Source organism: Urocampus carinirostris, chromosome 5, assembly GCF_059441175.1.
Source record: "Urocampus carinirostris isolate Australia breed hairy pipefish chromosome 5, RoL_Ucar_1.0, whole genome shotgun sequence".
Lineage (NCBI taxonomy): Eukaryota > Metazoa > Chordata > Actinopteri > Syngnathiformes > Syngnathidae > Urocampus > Urocampus carinirostris.
The window spans coordinates 41,800,998-41,823,848 of NC_142353.1; the positions used below are offsets into that span (position 1 = coordinate 41,800,998).

The window sequence follows — 22,851 nt, forward strand, 5'->3', positions numbered from 1 at the left end:
TAAAAAAAACGATACCACGATAGAAGCTACCGCGGCGAACTCGTTTTACCGTTCCGTCATAGTCAGTGTAAACCGGACGGTACCCATAATTGACAACTTTGTGTTTTACCGTACATATTTCCTTGTACGTCGTACACGTCTTAAAATGCATAATAAACGTACTTTGTACGGCAAAAACGTACAGGTTGACAGGTATGTATCACATTCAAAACTTCCCTTAGTTCTGTTTTAGATACCTTCTTTCTGCGTACTTACTGTAGTAATGACACTGAAGCTTTGACATTGATTGAAGTTTTCCCCTTACATCTTGCATACATTCTAAAAAAGGAAAATAGTGTTGTTGTATGTATATATATATATATATATATATATATATATATATATATATATGGGTATAGGATATAGGATATAGGGTTGAACAACTCTCCCTATGAGCTAGTATATAGTTACTATAAACACAGTACATTTAAAGCACTCAAACATTTAAAGCACTCAAAATGATTTGAGTTTTATTAAATAAGCACAGTACAATACAAATTTCATAGTTCAAAAATTAAATGTGAATATTTATCATACAATGGTTTTAGAAAAGAAGTCAAGAGACTCGCACCGAAAAATAAGCAATGAGACGAAAATACAAATATAACAATGTCAACATGACGACTATAATACCATCTTATTTCATAATAGTCAGAAAATTAAGTCGTGGACTGACAGGAAGCCAGAGGCTGATGAGATCAATACGAATTGCCCGGGCAGATATCGGACAGATGGGGTCGATACCAGACAGGACGGGACAGACAGGATTGATATCAAAACATGATATCGAATTTAAACAGGACAAACTAGACGGGAACGAAACTGGAAACCGATATCAAACAGGACAAAATAAACTGTAACAATACCGGACAGGAAATACCAACAGGAAACAGGACTGAGTCAAAACCCACGTCTTGCGGAACACAGGTTCGTTGATGGACTGACAAAGGGTGAGTGAGAGCACTGACCTTAAATAGAAGGGAAGCCGATTGGTCAACGAGCCGCAGCTGGTGCCACACGGGTGGGGCCAATTGGGCGCCATGGCAACAATAACATTTATCATAGTGATAAAAATCGGAAGACGGCATTGATCACAAGCCAATAATATTATTTCGATCCAAGTATTGTCCACCAAGATTTCACATTTCATTACATGTTGTCTATGTGCTAATTAATGAACTGCAAATACGTGTTGATAATAGTTTTAGCATTTAATTCACCACCTATGGTTAATTCGAATATTCCTCCCAAAGAAAGATAGCATTTAAGCACCATCAGCCTTCCTCTGTGACATTTTAAATACCACATTTAAAATGTCTTAGAGAAAAAAGGTCACAGGTCTTTGTCAATTGAAATGTCAAATGTCTACTCTATACCTGCTCCAGTGACCATAAGCCTGGCTATTTAAAATATATGTCACAGTTTTTAGATTCAGATTAGTCCCGGACCCTGCACTGTATAAAGGATTCAACGTGGAAATGGAAGCTGGTGCTAATGCCCATCGCAGTGCAACAGAATACACTGTGCAGATAAATATAGACTCCTAGAAATGCATAGGCCAGGGGTCGGGAACCTTTTTGACTCAAAGAGCCATAAAATCAAAATATATTAATTTTATTTTGGGAAAGAGCCACACCATATATTATGAGACTCATCTCATCTCATTAGCTGCACCCCTTATCCTCAGTAGGGTCGCGGGGGTGCTGGAGCCCATCCCAGCAATTTACTAAATTGCTAAACCCGCGCCCCAGACAAAAGCTTAGTCTTCAGCACATTTATTTTTGATGATTTGAAAAGAGAATAATGCCAGAGCCCGTGTCCCAAAATCAAAAAACATATCACTTTAAACTTGTCTCTGTCTTGCAATTACTCAAGATCGGTTAAACTCATTTTGACCCTTTTTTTTCATACATATTGGTTTCGAAACCAGATGCAAGCAGTTGTTTTGTAAAAACGTCACAACATTCTGCAAACAAGGAGCCTGATTTGTTTACCTTTGGGGCAGACGGCGTAGGGCGAGAGATGGGAGGGAGTGCTTGCACTTTTTGCATAGCTCCACCCATCCCTCCCACTCACCCAATCAAATAACTTTAAGTTCTCTTCCGGTGTTTTGGCGTATTCATAGTTTGTTTTGTGGATTTCATCATAAGGTATCTGAACACTGAACACAGATTATATAGCGAGCTTTTATATAGAGGATTCTTTAGCGTTCTACAGCCAAAACGTTTTTGTTTTTTTGTTTTTTTTGTGTGACACCTTGACTGTAAATTGTAAATGAAAAACGTGCCCTATATATTCTGCGAAGTACTGCTTCTATATTCAGTTTTGGTTTGGCTTTGCGTGTATCTGAACAGGATTAATGGCTCAAGTTTTCAACGAGATGGAGAACATTTGCATGCCATCAAATTTCTCTCTGAGCCACAGGTGCTCATAGAAAGAGCCATATATGGCTCGCGAGCCATAGGTTCCCGGCGCCTGGTATGGACGAAAATCACAACCTCACATGCAATGTTCCCTCTAATTTTCCTTACGGGTCTGAGCGTTAACACAAAGTCGGTGAGCAACGCTTGAAACAACAGTGAGCAACCATAATCCCCAGTGTGGCAAGATAATTAATTATCAAACATGTCCAAAACTTGACATCAAGTTACATTTTGCTGAGTTTCCGGCAATGCAAAGTTATTTTTCTCTTTTGAATGAATTGACTCATATACTATTGCAAAGGTTGTACGGCCTACAAATGTCGTTTGTTCTTAGAATTCTTTCACAAGATATCCATTTCTTTTTATTTCCTGTTATATTTTGTCGCAGAATATTAACATTTTTGGGGGCTTATTTAGTCGGTTGTAAGATACAAAACTGTATTTAATCACATTTTTTAGTGGAAGTACAATGTTGGGAACAAGATTCACTTGATATAATTGGAAATTATTTGAATGCAACACAAACTTTTTCTTCTTTTTTCTGTGTTTTGTTCTACTTTTTTGTTACTTTTTTCTTTTTGTTCTCCATTTACTTTTTGCATACATTTCTTTCTTTTCTTTTTTTCTGGCTTTTGTTCTAAATTGTTCTTCTTTTTTTCTCTTTGTTTCTTTATTTTCTCAGCTTTTCACTACTTTTTCATTTTGGTATTTTTTTCTTTTTTGTTCTATTCCCCTCTTGCTTTATGTCATGTTTTGCATAATTTTACATAATATTTGGTCATGTTGGGATTAAAGAAGCAAAAACAACCTGAAGAGCCGTTTAGGACTCAAAAGAGCCGGTTCCTTTTAGTGAGCCGAGCCGAAGAAGCCGCTTCTCTACTAACTTTACTCAACTTCGTTCGACTTGACTTCAAAATACCGCATTTAGGACACAACGTCAGGGGAACCCGTGCATTTTTACCTTCATGCACTGTAACTTTGACTTAAGTCGCTTCTTAATAAGTAATTTTGAGCCCTGATTTTTGTGCGCCGGCTAGATTTTCTTGTGCGCTGAGAATGTGCGAGCAGTGCGCAATTGCGCACGCGTGCTGCTTAGAGGGAACACTGCTCACATGTAGTCCTTTGCCAACACAAATGAGTCCGGGCCACAAGAGATAGGAGTGAATAATGTAGAGTTCAATATCCTTCAGCCCAGTCGATTTTAGCGCAACTGGTTTCATGAAAGATTGAGATGGTGTTGAGCGTAGGACTGTCAGGTAAGATTGCTGCTACAGGGTGACTGCTATACAACGGAGGGACTTAACAAATAAAATGTGCTTTGGAAGCATGGACTTTTTGTTGTGAATTATTGACAATGTTGGCTAGGAAGCTGGGGTGCGGAAATTTCCTCTGAGGTCAGTAAAAAACACCTTTTATGTCCAAAATACTACAAATTAAAATTTCCCTTACGGGCTTAATAAATAAGACATACAAATAGAAATGGGTGTGTTCACAGAGCATTGCATTAGATAATTCGCATTTATCTATCTATCTATCTATCTATCTATCTATCTATCTATCTATCTATCTATCTATCTATCTATCTATCTATCTAGACATCTATCTATCTAGACATCTATCTATCTAGACATCTATCTATCTAGACATCTATCTATCTAGACATCTATCTATCTATATATCTATCTATCTATCTAGACATCTATCTAGACATCTATCTAGACATCTATCTAGACATCTATATATCTAGACATCTATATATCTAGACATGTATCTAGACTTCTATCTATCTAGACATCTATCTATATAGACATCTATCTATATAGACATCTATCTATCTCTATCTAGAGATCTAGCTATCTATCTATCTAGACATCTAGATATCTATCTATCTATCTAGACATCTAACTATCTATCTAGACATCTATCTATCTATCTATCTAGACATCTATCTTTCATACTTCCCTTTATTGCTTATTAACAGGATGGCCTTGGGGTGCTGTGTTGTAGTTTAGCAACGGCGGAGTGGATGACGTCACACGCTAGGCCAAAAGTTTGACGTCCCTGGAGCAGATGGAAATCTTTGTGCCTAGGGTTACACCACCTGGTGTTCACGTAGATAGCGAGTCCGCCTTCTCTCCGCTTCCCGCAGGCTTTTGTGTCTCTGTCTGCCCTAACAGCGCTGAAGCCGAGTAGCTCCACGTTAGCGTCCAGGATGCTAGGTGGAGCCACGTTTCCGTAAAACACAGTAAACTGCACTGCCTGTACGCTTTGATGTTTTTCACCACCAAAGCCACTTTGTCGGTCTATTTGGTAGAGAATTCACATTTACCATGATTACGGACGGTACCGAAGACTTATAACGCCACTAGCCGCTTAGCCTTAGCTTCGGCTCTTCACGCCGGCACGAGAATTCTTCAGGGCAAGGATTCAATTCCTCGAATAAACAATTTTTTGTGCGTTAAAACCCATAACGATAGGATAGAAAGTAATCCAAAGTGTACCGTATTTTCCGCACTATATGGCGCACCGTGTTATAAGGCGCACCTTCAATGAATGATATATTTTAAAACTTTTGCCATACATAAGATGCACCCCATTATAAGGCGCTATAAGTGCATGCTGGTTTAAGATCAGGTAATTGTGCAATTTTGTAATTGTAATCCTGTGCAGTCCTTCGAGACATTTTTGTGATTAAGGGCTATTTACGGTAAATAAATGTGACTTGACTTGACTACAGTAGAGAATGTAGTTACGTTATGCAACCTCTAGATGTTGCCACGCTAAAGGGAATGTCAACAAAACATCAAAAAGGTCAAACTTTATTGTTAACAAACGAAGTCAGCTGGCAGTTGCTGTGAAACAGTAGTTCGAGTACGGATGGATAGATTGCATCTTTTCATAAAACGAAAGCACCAAGTAGGACCACCCCTGAATTCTTTAATATTGAGTTCCTGTGCCAGCGCTGTTGCCTTCATACGTATAGTTATCGTACTGACACTTCTGCTTGCCGCTCTTTGTTGAACAACCCACTGTTCAAGTGTCTCCTCTAACTCTGGCCATCTTGCTTTATTGCCACGGAAACTTTGTTGAGTTTTCCTTACTTGGCGGAGCTTATCTTAATCCTTTCTCCACTTCCGTACCATCGATTCATTTATGTTTAACTCTCTCGCTGCCGCTCTATTGCCGTGTTGTGCTGCGTGACTGATCGCCTTGAGTTTAAACTCGGCGTTGTACGCGTGTCTCTTAACAGGAGCCATTTTTTTATACAAATGCACGTATGAAAGAGAATCGTTGTTTAATATTTCCCAGTATGCACAGCGCGAAAAATGGAGTCGGCGGCTGTTTCTCGTAGTTGCGAGACCTTGCGAATTTAATATTGAGCCATATATAAGGCGCACTGTGTTATAAGGCGCATGGTCAGCTTTTGAAAAAAAATTAGACTTTTAGGTGCGCCTTATAGTGCGGAAAATACGGTAGTTGTCAAACAGGACGAAAAACACCGAAGATAGAAGCAGACAATTAAAACAATAAATCACAAAAAGAGTACTACATTACGTAATCATTACATGCATACTTGCCAAGACTCCTGATTTAAGATACAATCCCCCAGATCTCCTGCTTTCCTTCCAATCAGTCTTCTCTAATTATAATCTCCCACATTGGTTAGTGTTGAACCCCCCCTCCATTCCAGTCTCATAAATGCCCCCAGTTGCTGCTTCAGCTACTTTTTTGTTACATATCGGTAGTTCCTACCTAATAAAGGGAACTGCTTTTGCCTGTTGTGATTAGATGTGGTGGCTTATTTGTGATTATTTCATTTTTGTGTTGTGGAACTTAAACCAACCTCCCTCCCACGCTCACAAGGAGCAGGGATATAAAAACGAAGCAGCTCTTTTTACTGTCGGGAAAGGAGTACACTAGAACTTTGCATAATGAGATTCCTTTGAGGTGAATCTCTGAAAGTAAGCGTGAACCCAACAGCCGAATGGGACTGTCGCTTTTTCATGAAAAGTTTTTAATCTAATAGGAATTCTCATCTTCAGCAATGGTTCAAGTAGTCTGTAAAAGCATTAAAAAGTAAAGAAAATGTCAGGACCAGAACGGAAACAGGACCCACTCGCGTAGCGTTTCTCACAAGTTTTATTAGAAGAAAAGGAAACGGTTGCACCGCCCACGATCCGGGGATTGCTGGACACAGGAAGCAGGTCGCTCTGAAGTGGGACTTCTGTGGCGAGCGATGGCGGTGTCGGGAACGGAAAAAACGGGTCAGGAGTAAGTCAATGTAATAATTGTATCAGGGTCCAGAAAATCAAATTACAACGGGAATATATGGTCATCGATGCATATGTCAAGACCAGAACGGAGACAGGACCCACTTGCATTACGTTTCTCTCTTTATTGGAAGAAAGGAAAGGGTTGCACCCACGATCCGATGATCGCTGGATGCGGGAAGCAGGTGGGACGTGGCGAGCGATGGCGGTGTCGGGAACAGAAAAAATCGGATCAGCAGCCGGGACAGGAGAGCAAAAACGTGGTCGGGATCGGAAAACAAGTCAAAGCCAGGAGAGGAGAGTAAACGTGGTCAGGAACAAGAAACAGGTCGAAGTCAGGAAACAGGCGGGCGCAAAAACAGGTGGGAGCTAGGGTCGAAAAAGCTTGCCTAGAGTACACTGAGGTTTGCAGACGGACTGACAACAGGTAATAGACGTGGGTTTTAATAGTGACGGGGAGCCAATCGGAGTCCGATATAGTTGGCGCCAAAGTGATCAAATCGGTAATCTTGACATATAATGTTTTGTTAGTATGTAGTATTAACTTTATTGAAAGATCCTTTCTTTGTGGTGGTCAGGAGTCAGTAAGACCTAACACCTTCAGTTGTCCCAATTCCTAACACAACATAAGGGTTAGATACAGCCAGTATTTGGTGTTATGTACAACATTTGATTTTGCGAGAATTCTGAATAAATCGTTGCATGAGTAGTAACAAAACTAGCCCCGTTTGTTATTCATCATTTTGAAAAAAACCCAATTGGAAGGGTCAAAGCAAAAGCAATGTCCATCCATCCATTTTCTGCATTGCTTATCCTCAGTAGGGTCCCGGGGGGACGAGCAATATAGTGACACAAATATATGTATTTTTCGCAATTACATTTTTTGTCATTGTTGCCATGGCGCTCAACAGGTCCCCGCCGTGTGGCGCCAGGTTCTGTCACGGTTGCCACGGCGCCCAATTGGCCCCGCCCATTGACACCAGCTGAAACGCGTTGACAGATTGCTGCCGGACTATTTAAACGTGGTCTTGTGAGTTGCCTGGTGTCAGAGCGTCTGCAAAACTCCTGTTAGACTCTGTGTGCTATGCAAAGCCCTGTGAATCTCCGTTTTTGCCTGTGTTTTGATCCTGTTTTATTTTCGGCCCGATCTGTTTAATTTTGACCATTCCCTCATTCTGATTTCAATTTACTTCCACGACCATCAATCCCCTGGATCGAGTTGCGCTCATTCCTCCTCTCCCCAATAAACTGTGGGTACGTTACGCAATTGGGTTCTCATTCCTGTTTCCTGTACTTGTTTGTGACATTTTTTACACTAAATATTCATGTGAGTCAACATAATCAAATCCATGGTAGCTACTTTCACGCTCCAAACGTGAGCATTGTTGCCGTGTATCATGTGTTCATAAATTATGAGTGTACATTGCATACCAGGAGTATAGACGTACCATTGTTCCTGTGTCTCATGTGTTTATAAATTATGTGTGTACATTGCATACCTTAAGTATAGACATACACAATATATATTAATGTAAATACAAATGTGGTAATTTATATGTAAAGCAAATAAAAGGAAAATGTTTCAGGGAAAACAACATACTCACCTGAGACAACGACACAAAAATGCACATTTTAGAGGGCAACAAAACATCGATACCACTAGTGATCAAAATGACATATGTACATATGTAACTACGGTGTACCCGTCCCACCAGGGATCCACATTCAGGCTGGACTGGATGATGAGGCTTTTATTCCAGTTACGTTAGCAGCGCGCTGGAGACTGCGATGAGCGACACAACATACACACACCAGGTGGTTAGCACCTCCACTGGTTCTCAACATCGTTAGCAGCGCGCTGGAGACTGCTCACAATATCAAATAAATAGTTTTCTTTTCAGTTGACATACAATACAGTCAGGGTTGGGTAGGATTACTTTAACATTCATCATTTGATTCATATTTAGTTTCTTTTGTCTTTTACCAGCTCAGTAGCCTAGATGGTAGTGTGCCCGCTTTGAGACTGGGAGGTCGCTGGTTCGCCCCTCGGCCGAGACATACCTAATTGGTATAATGGCGGCGCCCTCTGTTGGCTGCGGCTGCATCGACTCGCTACAACGGGTCAGGTGTATCGACATTTCGTTCTGTGTACATTGTTACAAAGAATGACAATACAAAGGAAATTATTATTATTATTATTATTATTAGCATATTTGGTATTGGAGTAATCGAAAAGTAATTGAAAGTAATCCAATTAAAGTAACCCTACCCAACCCTGCCTACGAGGGAACGAACCAAATCAGTGTTTCCCTCCATATATATTCTGTTTAACCTCCAGACTGCCATAGCACCACTGAGACACTGATAGCCCCAGCTACTTACTCTACCTGCTTCTATTTGGTTGATTTTTTTTTTCTTTTTTTTGTACGGGCGCACTTGGACATAGTGAGTTAAAGCTTCTGCAGGAATTTGTGTTGGTGAACTGGCTGATTGGGTTCAGGGAGAATCTATCTTGTGGACACACTCTGTCTCCTCAGGTTTACCTCTCCGACTGTATCATCGGCATCCCCTAGCCACTGGAGAACACCGGCCCGATAAATTCGCGTAATCCACAAAATGTTTGTCAGCAATCAACATTTAGTGACAGGACATGGAGAGTTTATGCCAAAGGGGAAGCAATCATGCTAAATTGTAACCCTTGACTCAGCATGACTCAGAAGAGATTTGTCCAATTATGCTGGAACTGAGTCCCCTTGACAGCAAACGGCCATTTGGTTTAAAGGGACAAACACACAAAGTGGGGGGGAAGAAGGTCTTGATCATTGCCCTCCTAATTTTCACTGATGGCTTCAGTGTCACTTATAATAAAACCTTTCTGTCCTCTTTGAGGAAACACGTTTCAGAACATATCATCAGCAAATGTCATCTGAATGAATCGTGGGTGTTTTGGTGTGTCAGTGGCTAGCAAGACTGAGCTAATGCAGCTGTTGGGGATTGAATTTCATTGCATCGGATTGATATTATGAAACAGTACACTCTCAGTACAATATATATAATCTCAAATGAAAACATTCATAGCTCATTTAAACATTACAATCTCAACCGCTGTGAATTGCTAGCCATGAAGAAAAGTACCTCTAACTACATAGTACATGCTGGTGCAATTCCAATCAAGAAGAATGTGATTGTATGGCATCCAATGTTCCCGGTAATTTTCCTTATGGGTCTGAGCGTTCACACAAAGTCGGTGAGCAACGCTTGAAACAACAGTGAGCAAGATAATTCATTATCAAACATGTCCAAAACTTGACATCGAGTTACATGTTGCTGAGTTTCCGGCAATGCAAAATGATTTTTCTCTTTTGAATGAATTGACTCATGTACTATTGCAAAGGTTGTACGGCCTACAAACGTCGTTTGTTCTTACAATTCTTTCACAAGATATCCATTTTTTTGTATTTCCTGACATATTTTGTCGCATAATATTAACATTTTGGGGGCTTATTTAGTCGGTTGTAAGATACAGAACTGTACTTAATCACATTTTTAGTGGAAGTACAATGTTGGCAACAAGATTCACTTGATATAATTAGAAATTATTTGAATGCAACACAAACTTTTTCTTCTGTTTTCCGTGTTTTTTTTTCCACCTTTTTTAAAATTCCTTTAAAAAAATCTCATCGTGTTTATTTTTTTTCGAGCTTGTTTTCTATTTACTTTCTTCCTACATTTCTTTCTTTTCTTTTCTTCTGGCTTTTCTAAATGTTTCCTTCTTTTTTTCTCTTCCTTTTGTTTCTTTTTTTCTCAGCTTTTCACTACTTTTTCATTTTGATATATTTTTTTCTTTTTTGTTCTATTCCCCCCTTCCTTTAAGTCATCTTGTGCATAATTTTACATAATATTTGGTCATGTTGGGATTAAAGAAGCAAAACAACCCGAAGAGCCGTTTAGGACCCGAAAGAGCCGGTTCCTTTTAGTGAGCCGAGCCGAAGAAGCCGGTTCTCGACAAACTCTACTAACTTTACTCAACTTCGTTCTACTTCCCTGACTACTTAAATGCTGTCTATTAGTCGCCTGGTGTCGGAGCGTCTGCGAAACTCCTGCTAAACTCTGTTATGATATGCCAAGCCCTGTGAATCCCCGTTTTGCCTGTGTTTTTTTGCTCTTGTTTTGCCAAGCCCTGTGAATCTCCGTTTTTCTGCCTGTGTTTTGCTCCTGTTTTGTTCTCACCCCAATCTTTTTGATTTTGACCACTTCCTCTTTCCGATCTATCTACTTCCGCAACCAACGATCCCCGGATTGGGTGTGCTCTCATTCCTCTTCCCCCCAATAAACTGTGAGTAACGTTACGCGATTGGGTTCTGCTTCCTGTTTCCTGTCCTGGTCTTGACAAAAGATGCCTTGAAAATGTAAATACATAAAAATGAAAAAGGGTTTTTCTTACGGTGCTTTCGTGAGATCTCATCCATTGCTTAGCCTAAATACCTTACCATCAGATTCCAGAGCACTTTTGACTTCTCTCAAAATCGGATAGAGACAAATTTGAAATATCACACAGTTATCTCCAAATCAAGATTGACTTCACTACGCGTGGCACAGGTAATGGCCATTTTTAAAAGGAGAGGACCTGGGCACCTATTTGGAGGCCCAAGGCAGGTCACCTTCAGATAAATCGCATGGTTGGATGACTCGATGTTCTACAAATCTCCTTGAAACGCCGTTCTCAAGGTTGACACTGAAGACCATATTTAAACTGATACAAATGTGCCCATTCAGCATCTCCCTCTCTCTTTCATGGTCTATTTATCACTCTCCATCTCCCTCTATCTCTCTTTATCGCTCTTTGTCTGTCTTATACAGTGTTCATTTTACCTGTGAAAAGTGATGGGTCCCGGGGACTCGCATGCTAAAAAATCTATGGGTCCCAACAGAGATCTATGGGTCCCCAAAATTTAGTGTTATCTAGGTTGACATTGTAAATCGGCGACAAAAAAAGTGGTCGCCGGCGCCCTCTGTTGGCTGCGGCTGCATCGGCTCGCTACAACGGGTCAGGTGCAATCGACATTTTGTTCTGTGTACATTGTTACACAGAATGACAATACAAGGAAATTATTATTATTATTATTATTATTATAATATAAATCTATATATTCATTCAGTTTTAATCATCACAGTTTATTCGTAATACAAATCGGTTATCATTTTAAGATTTTTCAATTCACAACAATATTGCACATTATTCAAAATAATATTGCTGACATAATTATATTAATATATATTTTCATTCAGTTTTAATCATCACAGTTAATTGATGATACAAAGCAAGTTATCACTTCAGATTTTCCAATTCATATATTCTTTGTGGTTTGCTGTCCCGCCACAGTTGTAATGCCTTTTTAAGGTCCAATCCATTATCATCCTCCTCATAGCGTAACCCGGAATATATTTATGTGTTGTATTATTTTGTTTATTTTCTTTCGTCGAATCGTTGGCTTCAACACGCGTGTTTTCCTTGCCTTCGCGATCTTTCGAAGAATTTCTCCGCCGTTTTTTCGTGCCGGAATTATTGCCATTGTTATCACTTTCTGCATTAAGTTTCGACTTATTACTGACACTGAAGAAATTACCAATTTTGTGTTGATTTTCACATAATACTCATTTTGGCATACTTAGCCTTCACCTTCCCTTGACGACAACCACCACAACAATGACGTAATCTCGAAACAAAGCGATCTCGTTTGCCGAGATCGGCGTGCAGACGAAAACTCAAACCGCGAGACCAAAACAACAATTGCGGATCTGCCTGACAAAGTTTGGAGTGCGGTAAATCTTTGTTTAAATCGGGTAAAAATATCAGGAAGCCAGAACAGACCAGGAAACCCCAGAGCATTTGTTTTAGTTCTTTATTTAAGGAAGCGTTCAGGGCTTGCGGGAGACGTGATGGCCGTCAGACGTCAGCAGCGGCGCCGGGTAGAACACTTCGGAACGAGTCCGGAATCAAAGTGCAGAAGTCAGGCAGGTCGTGTTTACCGGGGTTGGAGAGGAGATCGAAGCGTGGGTCGGAAACAGGTCGGATCGGAGGCAGGCAGAAACGGGTAAGCAGAGTTCTTAAATAGACGGGATATCAGGAAAAACAGTTACCAAATGTACACTCTGACACTGAACTCTGGGCGCAGCTTGCTTAAGAGAGAAGTGCCAGCCAATCAGAAGTCGCCCACATGATTGCTCCAGGTGATCAGAGTTAGTAATCATGACAAAAAATGACAATTTTGTGTCAAAAAAGTTGCGTCCCGGGGACGCACGTCAACTTGACACTATGCGTCTAGGACGCAGGGACGTGGGCAAACGAGAACATTGCTTATATCAAAACTGCCTGCTGTTAAAATACACAAGTAAAGAGGCAGTTTGAATTCATAAATGATTGTTTCAAACTACAGTGGAACCTCGGTTCTCGACCATAATCCGTTCCAGAACCCTGTTCAAAAACCGATTTGGTCGATCACCGAAAATCGTTTTTCCCATTAAAAGTAATGTAAAATCATTTTAATCTGTTCCTTGAAGGCTTACCATGAACGTAAACATGAAGCTAACCCAGGCTAATCGTACGTTCGCGTTAGCGTAATCTTCCGTACGAAAGATTACGCTAACATGAACGTGTAAAAATAAAAAAATCAGGTCGTTTACACGTCATTTAGCACCGGGGTCTTCACAACAATTGGTGAGCGGTTAAACGATAAAGAAAAGATTTATGAATAGGATTTCTTACCTTTGTGGTGGTCTGCAGAAGCTATGCTCTATTCCCTCGAAAGAAGGGAAACTCGCACATCTTCTTCATATTTTGCTATTATTTCTTTCTTAAATGCAATAGTTGTACGCACTACTCTTCTTTTTTCACCTGTAGCAAATTTGCTGCTTGCACCGACCTTCTTCCGAGGCATAATTAGGGGTTAAAACACTCCGTTCACCGATATTAAAAACGAAAGCAAAAAGAAGTGCGCGGTCACGTGACAACAGTTCTTCACGAGGGGTGGGGGCAATCTACACCCGTACGCCGCTCATCATCGCCCCTAGCATACCGGCGTTCGAACTCCGATTTTTGGAACGAAAAGCAAAGCAAGAATTTCTCGAAATTTTTGGTCGAACCGAGAGGTGTTCGAAAACCGAGGTTCCACTGTACACGTAAAAGTGAAATACAATAGAAATAGGCCACCTGTAAGGATGCCACTCCTGATGATATCTACAGTGACTGATGACTTTAATCACAAACTAATTAGGTACTGTCACAGGGTACGTTCTATCTTCATTTTCACATCTACAAGCCAGCAAAGAAATCCACTGCTAATTTACACCGTCGAAGGCTTTCTTAATCATCATGGAAACTGAATTTTGGGCGCAAAGGAATATATATTTGTCACACCTCCCGTTTCCTATATCTCAAGTCTCGCAGCAGGTGTTAATAGAAAAACAAAACAAAGTGCATGGGGAAAACATGAAAATGTGACAAATCTATTGCTATGATGTTTATTATCATTTTATTCATGTCGGTGTATAGTATAATTCATCATCCCCTGGCCACGTGTGTCATTTCTATTTACTCAGCGCATGCACGTCCCAAGGCACTTACTATTTACATCTCGACATAATTTGAAGGGTAGTTTGTATACATCCGTCAGCCCCGGCAGTCCTGACTCACAGAATGCAATTTTCAAATGCAATGATGCAGTTATTTTCTTAGAATAGAAGCGGTAAAGATTCACTAAATTTGCAGTTCCAGATACTGTGGTTGCTTTCTTTGTTCTAATAATTTGCTGCAGTACTTACCGTATTTTCCGCACTATAAGGCGCACCTAAAAGCCTTTATTTTTTTCAAAAGCTGACCATGCGCCTTATAATACAGTGCGCCTTATATATGGATCAATATTAAGTCGCAAAGTCTTGCAACTAAAGCAAGCAGCTGCTGAAGATTTTCCCCCGAAGGCGAAGTCGTCCGTGGTGTATGCTGGGATTTATATACCGGCGTTTCATTTCCTAACCAATGTGTCAATCATCATTTGAATCAGTCACTATTGGCTAGAGTTATTTGGAGGAAAAGGGGGCTGATCCTTTTTATCATTTACAGGCTCTCATAGGGTAAAGGGGCAAAACAAAGCCTGCAATTGGCCGAAAAAGATGAATGTGAATCACACGTTGGGTTGCACTACGGCATAGAGAAAACATTTTTTACTATTCTATATTTGTAACTATGTGGACTATGTCTGGACTATGTGTAATGTAAGAACATTCGTTTGTGTCCGGCAACTCTGTTTGACCCTCACACCAACCCAACCCCCCCCCCCCCCCCCCCATCCCCCCCCCCCCCCCCCCCCAGCTCAGTCTTGCTAGCCACTGACACACCAAAACACCCACGATTCATTCAGATGACATTTGCTGATGATATGTTCTGTAACAGGTAAAAAGGAAAGAGATAAAATTGGTACAAGATAAAAACAATCAGCAGGTGTGCAAGTTAGTGGGCAGTCATGAGTGTTCATATATTGTCTTACCGGGTGTGAAGAGAGTTGAGCTGTCTCACTGCCTCGTGATAGAAGCTGTTTGTGTGACTAGTAGTGTGGGAGATTAGGCTTCTGTATCTTTTTCCAAAAGACACGAGGCAGACGAGAAAGTGTGCTGGTTGGGTTTCGACGATGGATATGGCTTTGTGGGTAAGGCACGTGGTTGTCACTGTTGTCATGGTTGACAGATTGGCTCTCCGTCTGTTTAAGCTTAGTACTCTCACTTTTCCTTTGTCAGTCCATCAACGAGCCTCTGCCGCGCAAGACCTGGGTTTTGATTCGGTTCTGTTTCTTGTTCGTATTTCCTGTCCCATGTTGTTCCCGTTTATTTTGTCCTGTTTATTATCGGTTTCCAGTTTTGTTCCTGTCTAGTTTGTCATGTTTATTTTCGATATCCTGTTTTGATATCAGTCCTGTCTTTCCCGTCCTGTATCGACCCATCTGTCCGATATCTGCTCGGGCAGTTGGTATCGATCTCGTCGGGCTCAGGGTTCCTATCATTCCATGCCAGACTGCTGCCTAACGTGCACCACTCCCCATTTCCCGTAAAATAAAAGGCTTTCTGCACTATGATGTCTATGTTTGCACCAATGCATATGCTGACTATTTTTGCACTATGATGACTTTGCACCAAATGCAATATTGCACAACCGTTACGATACCAACGTTATCACGACAACCCTGTATGTAACATCCCACATGCCGACATTTCTTGTGTAAATACCATGTAAATTATAACTATAGCCTTATCCCCCTTGTCTTATAACATTATCTTCTCTGTTCCTTTATCTTCTTGCTCATACCTCACTATGAATGTGTAAAACTGGAGTGTCATGCCCAATTTCGTTGTCACAATATGTTAGCCCATTTGTAGCAATGGCAATAAAGGTATATTCTATTCTATTCTATTCTATTCTTGTGTGAGAAATGTCACGCGTTTGGGTCTTGATCCTGTTCCGCTTCTTGACAGTGGTGTAGATAACTTGCAGGGAAGGAAGCAATCCTCCAATTATTATCTGTTTGGCTTTTCTTACAATGCTTTGTAAAAAGAAAGCTTGCCTATTTATAATGTTAGGCATAAATCATCATATTTTATTTTTAACCACATTTTTGTCTGCCGTTTTTATTTAACTTTTTAACATGTATTTTTTAAGGGAAGTTTTATGGGGCTTGACAAGAATTGATGCCAGGATTTGATACTTTTTGTTTATGGTATCAGTGCATGACATAGTGGTAATTCCAGTATCGGCTACACTATAGTGGCTTTTTTTCCAATAGGTAAATTGAAATTACGTACTGGTTTTTGTTACTTAATTAGGATCGTAGCTTGCTTTAGTTTTGTCCTTGGCAATGCTACTAGCTAATGTGAAAGCTAAAGCTAAAGGATGTACCTTAAAATCCGGACTATAGAGCGCACCTGTTTATAAGCCGCACGCACCACATTTTGGGGATATAGTTCTGTCCTTACACAAGCCGCACCTGTATATAAGCCGCATGTGCCAATATTTAAACATGTAACACAGTCAAAAGTTTAACCCAAACCTGACTTTAGGTGCCGCTATTGTAACTGCAGATATCGTACACAATCCATCCACCACAATCGGCATGATGAACGGAAAATGATACCGGTACTTAGAATGAAATGAAATGAAATGAAATGATCTGCATTTATATAGAATGTAATGCAAAAGCTTTAAAATACAGGTCCCGTTGTAAGTAATCCAATGAAAAAATGTATATTTTCAAAGTTATGGGTGGGAAAAATATATATCCACTATTGTCTGCTGCAACAACAAAGAGATTTAACTCAGCATTACCCCACTTCCCGTCAGCCCGCCTTTGCTCCGCCCCTTCTTTTTGTTTCGCTCGTAGAAAACATATCACAATGAGTCTCTAAAATAAATACATTACAAAAATATACAGTTGCAAATACATATTATACATGGTTACACATATTTACAAAGAAAGACGGTACACCGAGAGAGTTTTCAAAGCTTTAATAATACTAATATAACTTTCATCCCAAACCGTGCCTGTGAAAGGTACCACCATGCTACTCCTAACACGCTCGCAACGCATAAAGCGCAGCTGTTAAAAAAAGCCTGCCTCAATTGCGAAATTCACGTTAAACCGTCTTCAGCTTTCTCCTTATAACTGTCGCCATCAAGGGCGTTTTCCTCATTATCGGAACGAACCTTTGTCATACGGACAATTCAAACGTAATCTAAGAGGATGCAGATGCAGTCTACCTCAGCGCACAATTCCACCGGTCTAAATCTTACCTTTTGTACTTGAGTGCCGCTGGTGGCCGTTAGAAAATTTCGGTATTTTCCGCACTATAGGGCGCACCGGGTTATAGGGCGCACCCTCAAAAAATTGTTTTTGGTCCTATATGTTCCATAGATAAGGCGCACCTGATTATAAGGCGCTACAATGGGAACGTCGACAAAACAGTCAGATGATTCAGTCAAACTGATAACCCCCTTAACATTCCCAAAGCTTGCAAAGAAGCAAATACGTGTCGTAGACACGTGCGGATGCGGTGTCCGTACGATGTCACTCAAATGCATCATTTCAAATATCATTCGGAAGGTTAAAGTCTTGGTATTCAAGAAATGCCAACCATTCCTTAGTTTCTATTTTCTTTTTCGCTTGCAACTTTACTGTGCACATGACAATAAACACTTGGAATTGAGTTTAATTGACTCAACTCATTACAGCAGCATCAAGATCGTTCTAAAACAAGATACCGGGAAAATATATAGCCGCATAGCTCACCTAAGTTCTCACGTTCAATAATGATACGCAATCATGGTCTTCTTACAACCGTGAGTGTAGTAAATCCAGGAGAGTAAAACATGTAAATATTTATAATACAGACTAATGACACATGTTTCATTATGGCGTAGTTTAGCAAGCTTGCTATTCAGTCATCTTTTTCGGCCAATTGCAGGGTTTGTTTTGGCCCTCTAGCCAATCCGAGGCTCCGAATAACTTCAGCCAATAGCGATCGATTTAACGGATGATTGACACATCTTTTTCGGCCAATTGCGGGGTTTGTTTTGGCCCTCTAGCCAATCCAAGGCTCCGAATAACTTCAGCCAATAGCGAACGATTTAACGGATGATTGACACATCTTTTTCGGCCAATTGCGGGGTTTGTTTTGGCCCTCTAGCCAATCCAAGGCTCCGAATAACTTCAGCCAATAGCGAACGATTTAACGGATGATTGACACATCTTTTTCGGCCAATTGCAGGGTTTGTTTCGGCCCTCTAGCCTATCCGAGGCTCCGAATAACTTTAGCCAATAGCGATCGATTCAAATGATGATTGACACATTGGTTAGCCAATGAAACGCCGGTATATAAATCCCAGCATACACCGCGGACCACTCCACCTTCGGGGGAAAATCGAGTCGGCGGCTGTTGCGTAAGTTGCGAGACCTTGCGATTTAATATTGAGCCATATATAAGGCGCACCGTATTATAAGGCGCATGGTCAGCTTTTGAAAAAAATTAAGACTTTAAGGTGCGCCTTATAGTGCGGAAAATACGGTACATAAATTGGCTGCTTCACTGAATAAACTGCAGGGCTGAACATTTGGGAAAAAAGTAGCGGCTTATAGTCCGGAATTTACGGTATTTGCCAATGTTTAAGTGTAGTTTAGTTTAGAACGGTCTGGATAGGTTAATCCACGCTTTGCAACCATAGTAAATAATTCTCATTGCTTATAAGTCTTGAATTTCTTCATGTATCATCGATATGTCGGCTAGCTGCATTACCTACATGTATTAGCGACATAGCTAACATTTTTGCAAACTTTATTTTTCTGAAAATGTACATATATTTTACTATTTCAGAGTGAGTGCAAGATAATTGAGTTAAGTCAATCAACCTGACTAATTTTACTTTATCTCCTTTCCAGGTGGAATGGCTGAAAAATGATGAGCTGGTAGATTCCCAAATCGATGACAACATCGACACAAGAGCGGACCACAACCTGATCATAAATGAAGCTCGTCTCTCCGACTCGGGAAACTACACCTGTATGGCGAGCAACATTGTGGCTAAGAGGCGCAGCGCTACAGCTGCTGTGACGGTCTTTGGTATGTTTCCAGATGTTCCCACCCATCATAAAAACTGTTAAAATGGCATTGAAAAGATGGCAAAATTTGATAGTGAAAAATAATAATAATAATTGGGTGTAAGAGTTGAAAAAAAAACAACTTTTGAGGGTCTACGTCTACGTTTGGGCCACATTCGAAAAAAGCAAACGCTCTCAGGACCAGCACAGAAACAGAACCCAATTGCGTTACGTTTCTCACAAGTTTTATTGAAGGAAAGGGAAAGGACTGCGCCCACGATCCGGTGTTCGCTGGTGGCGGGAAGCAAGTCGCTCTCGTACTCGGATCGTGATCCGAACACGGAAGTGGATCGTCCGTAGCGAGCGATGGCGGTGTCAGGGACGGAAAAACGGGTCAATAGGCGGGACAGGAGAACAAAAACGTGGTCGGAAGCGAGTCGTAAGCCAGGACAGGAGAGTAGACGTGGTCGGGGACAAAAAAAGCCATGGCGCCCAATTGGTCCCCGCCGTATGGCGCAAGGTTCTGTCACGGTTGCCACAGCGCCCAATTGGCCCGCCAAAACTCCTGCTAAACTCTGTTGTAATACGTCAATCCCTGTGAATCCCCATTTCTGCCTGTGTTTTTTGCTCTTGTTTTGCCAAGCCCTGTGAATCTCCATTTTTGCCTGTGTTTTGCTCCTGTTTTGTTTTCGCCCCGATCTGTTTGATTTTGACCACTTCCTCGTTCCGATCAATCTACTTCCGCGACCAACTATTCCCAAATCGAGTGTGCGCTCATTCCTCTTCTCCCCAATAAACTGTGGGTAACGTTCAAGAGTAGGTTCAGCAACCCGTTTCCTGTGCTGGTCCTGACACTTTAATGTACGACTCCAAAATTAATGTATAATCATGCATAATAATACAATGCGTAATAGGAATATGGTGGCCTTATTTCCTTTATTAAGTATTCATTTTCCTGTGTCCTTTGTGCCAAATGAGTTGTCGTGAGTTTTGACAAAGTCTCGTGTAAAGTGGGCTTAAACTAGTTCCACAAAAAGTGTTTCTAAACCAGATGGTATCATGTTTCTTTTTTAAATATTGGTACCGCCGAAAGGGGCGTTTCTTTCTTTCTTTCTTTCTTTGTTCTGCCTAAATAAATGCAGTTTGGAGGGGGAAGGGCCCCCCAGAGTTAGGAGCGCGGCCAAGGAGACGGACGTACAGTATTTTCCGCACTATAAGGCGCACCAGGTTATAGGGCGCACCCCCAAAAAATGGTTTTTGGTCCTATATTTTCCATACATATGGCGCACCGGATTATAAGGCGCTACGATGGGAACATCGACAAAACAGTCAGATAGTTCAGTCAAACGTATTACCCCCTTAACATTCCGAAAGCTTGCAAAGAAGCAAATCCGTGTCTCAGACATGTACGGAAACAGTGTCTGTACGATGTCACCAATCACGGAAGGTTAAAGTCTTGGGATTCAAGAAATGCCAAACATTTCTTAGTTTTCATTTAATTTTTTTGCTGGCAACTGTGTGGACAGCAACGTAAGAATTGTATTGTGCAGGGAAACGGGGTTCTGTACTGTGCATATGACAGTAAACACTTTGAATTGAATTTAGTTTGAAAATAGACTCATCACAGAAATATCAAGATCGTTCTAAAACAAGATACTGGGAAAAAATAAAGCCGCATAGCTCACCTAAGTTCTCTTGCAGCCATCACATTCAATAATGATACGTAACCATGGTCTTCTTACAACCGTGAGTGTGGTAAATCCAAGAGAGTAAAATATTTACAAATACAGAATAGTAAAAAATGTTTTCTCTATGCCGTAGTGCAACCCAACGTGTGATTCACAATCATCTTTTTGGGCCAATTGTAGGCTTTGTTTCGCCCCTTTAGCCTATGCGAGCCTGTAAATGATTAAAAAGGACCGCCCCCTTTACCTCCGAATAACTTTAGCCAATAGTGACTGATTCAAATGACGATCGACACATCGGTTAGGAAATGAAACCCCGGTATATAAATCCCAGCATACACCGCGGACGACTTCGCCTTCGGGGGGAAATCTAGCCGGTGGCTGCTTGCCTTAGTTGCAAGACTTTGCGACTTAATATTGATCCATATATAAGGCGCACTGTATTATAAGGCGCATGGTCAGCTTTTGAAAAAAAATAAGGCTTTTAGGTGCGCCTTATAGTGCGGAAAATACGGTAAGTTCCTCCTCTTCTGGCCCCTCCCCCTCTCCAACTGCCCATTGTAAAAAGTCAAAATGCCTGGTGTATTTTTTCCAGCCTCAGCAACTTGTAAATAGCTCTCCCACAACATGTATGAGTTCCATTTAGACCCCACATCTGGCTTCCACTTTTCTAGCTTCTTCTCCTGCGCTAAGTGGTGGCCTCTAACCTGTCTATTGCCATGAATCAGAGTTACCTTCACAAATAGCCATTGCATGTAATGGCTGTTTCCTGCGGTTCTCCGCTTTTATCTTAATCCCACAGCTAGGAATTGAACGGGCAATTAGGACAGAAGGAGCTCTACATCCACCAGAAGAAATCTAGTGCGCTTATTGTGTTTCGGCCAATTCTTTCCTCAGGCTTCTAGAGGTTGAATTGCCAGAAAATGTTTATTTTTGTGCATGCGCAATGCCTGAGGTCTGCATAAGTAATAACGAGTGCTGTGTTGTTGTTCTGTTTGTTCAACTTTTCTCAGTTAATGGCGGCTGGTCCCTTTGGACCGAATGGTCACCTTGTAACGTGCCATGTGGGCGAGGCGTGCAGAAGAGGTCACGGACTTGCACTAACCCGGCTCCGCTCAACGGTGGAGCTTTCTGCGAGGGCATGTCCGTGCAGAAGATATCATGCAACGCTCTCTGTCCAAGTCAGTTGCCTTGACACATTTTGTCGAACGAAGCTCTCGGGCATTTTTGAAAAACTGAATAGCGGTTCACTTTAGTTTACTTTAGTATCCGTTTTGTCTCAAATTAAGCTACTACCGTAAATTCCGGACAATAGAGCGCACCTGATTATAAGCCACACCAACCACATTTTAAGAGAATAACCACTTTTCTAATTACACAAGCCGCACCTGTATATACGCACCTGTATATAAGCCGCATGCGCCCACATTACATCGTGTGACACAATCACAAGTTTAACCCAAACCCGACTTTAAGTCCCGCGATTGTCACTAAATTTAAAGTACACAATCCAAAAACCACAGTCGGCAAAATGAACGGAAAATGATACCGGTAATTAAGGTTTGATGCAGACCTGCAGATTCCGGGTCCTGTTGAAAGTAACCAAAGGTATAATGTATAATGTATAATTCCAAAGGTAAGGGTGGGAAAAATATATATCCAGTATTGTCTGCCGCGTCCACAAGCACTCACCTTTACCGGTCCCCACTTCCCATCAGCCCGCATTTTTTTCGACCCTTCTTTTTGATTCGCCCGTAGAAAACATATCAGAATAAATCTCTAAAATAAATACATTACA

The 22,851-nt window shown here is 41.0% G+C and overlaps 1 protein-coding gene across 1 annotated transcript in view; it reads left to right on the forward strand.

The window, feature by feature from the left end:
• Window positions 1-22,851, forward strand: part of unc5db (unc-5 netrin receptor Db) — a 338,470-nt gene that overhangs the window by 181,545 nt on the left and 134,074 nt on the right. The window contains exons 5-6 of the mRNA XM_088336872.1: window positions 19,210-19,390; window positions 22,067-22,234. Of these exons, the coding sequence (XP_088192998.1) occupies window positions 19,210-19,390; window positions 22,067-22,234 (349 nt within the window). The remainder of the gene's footprint in view (window positions 1-19,209; window positions 19,391-22,066; window positions 22,235-22,851) is intronic.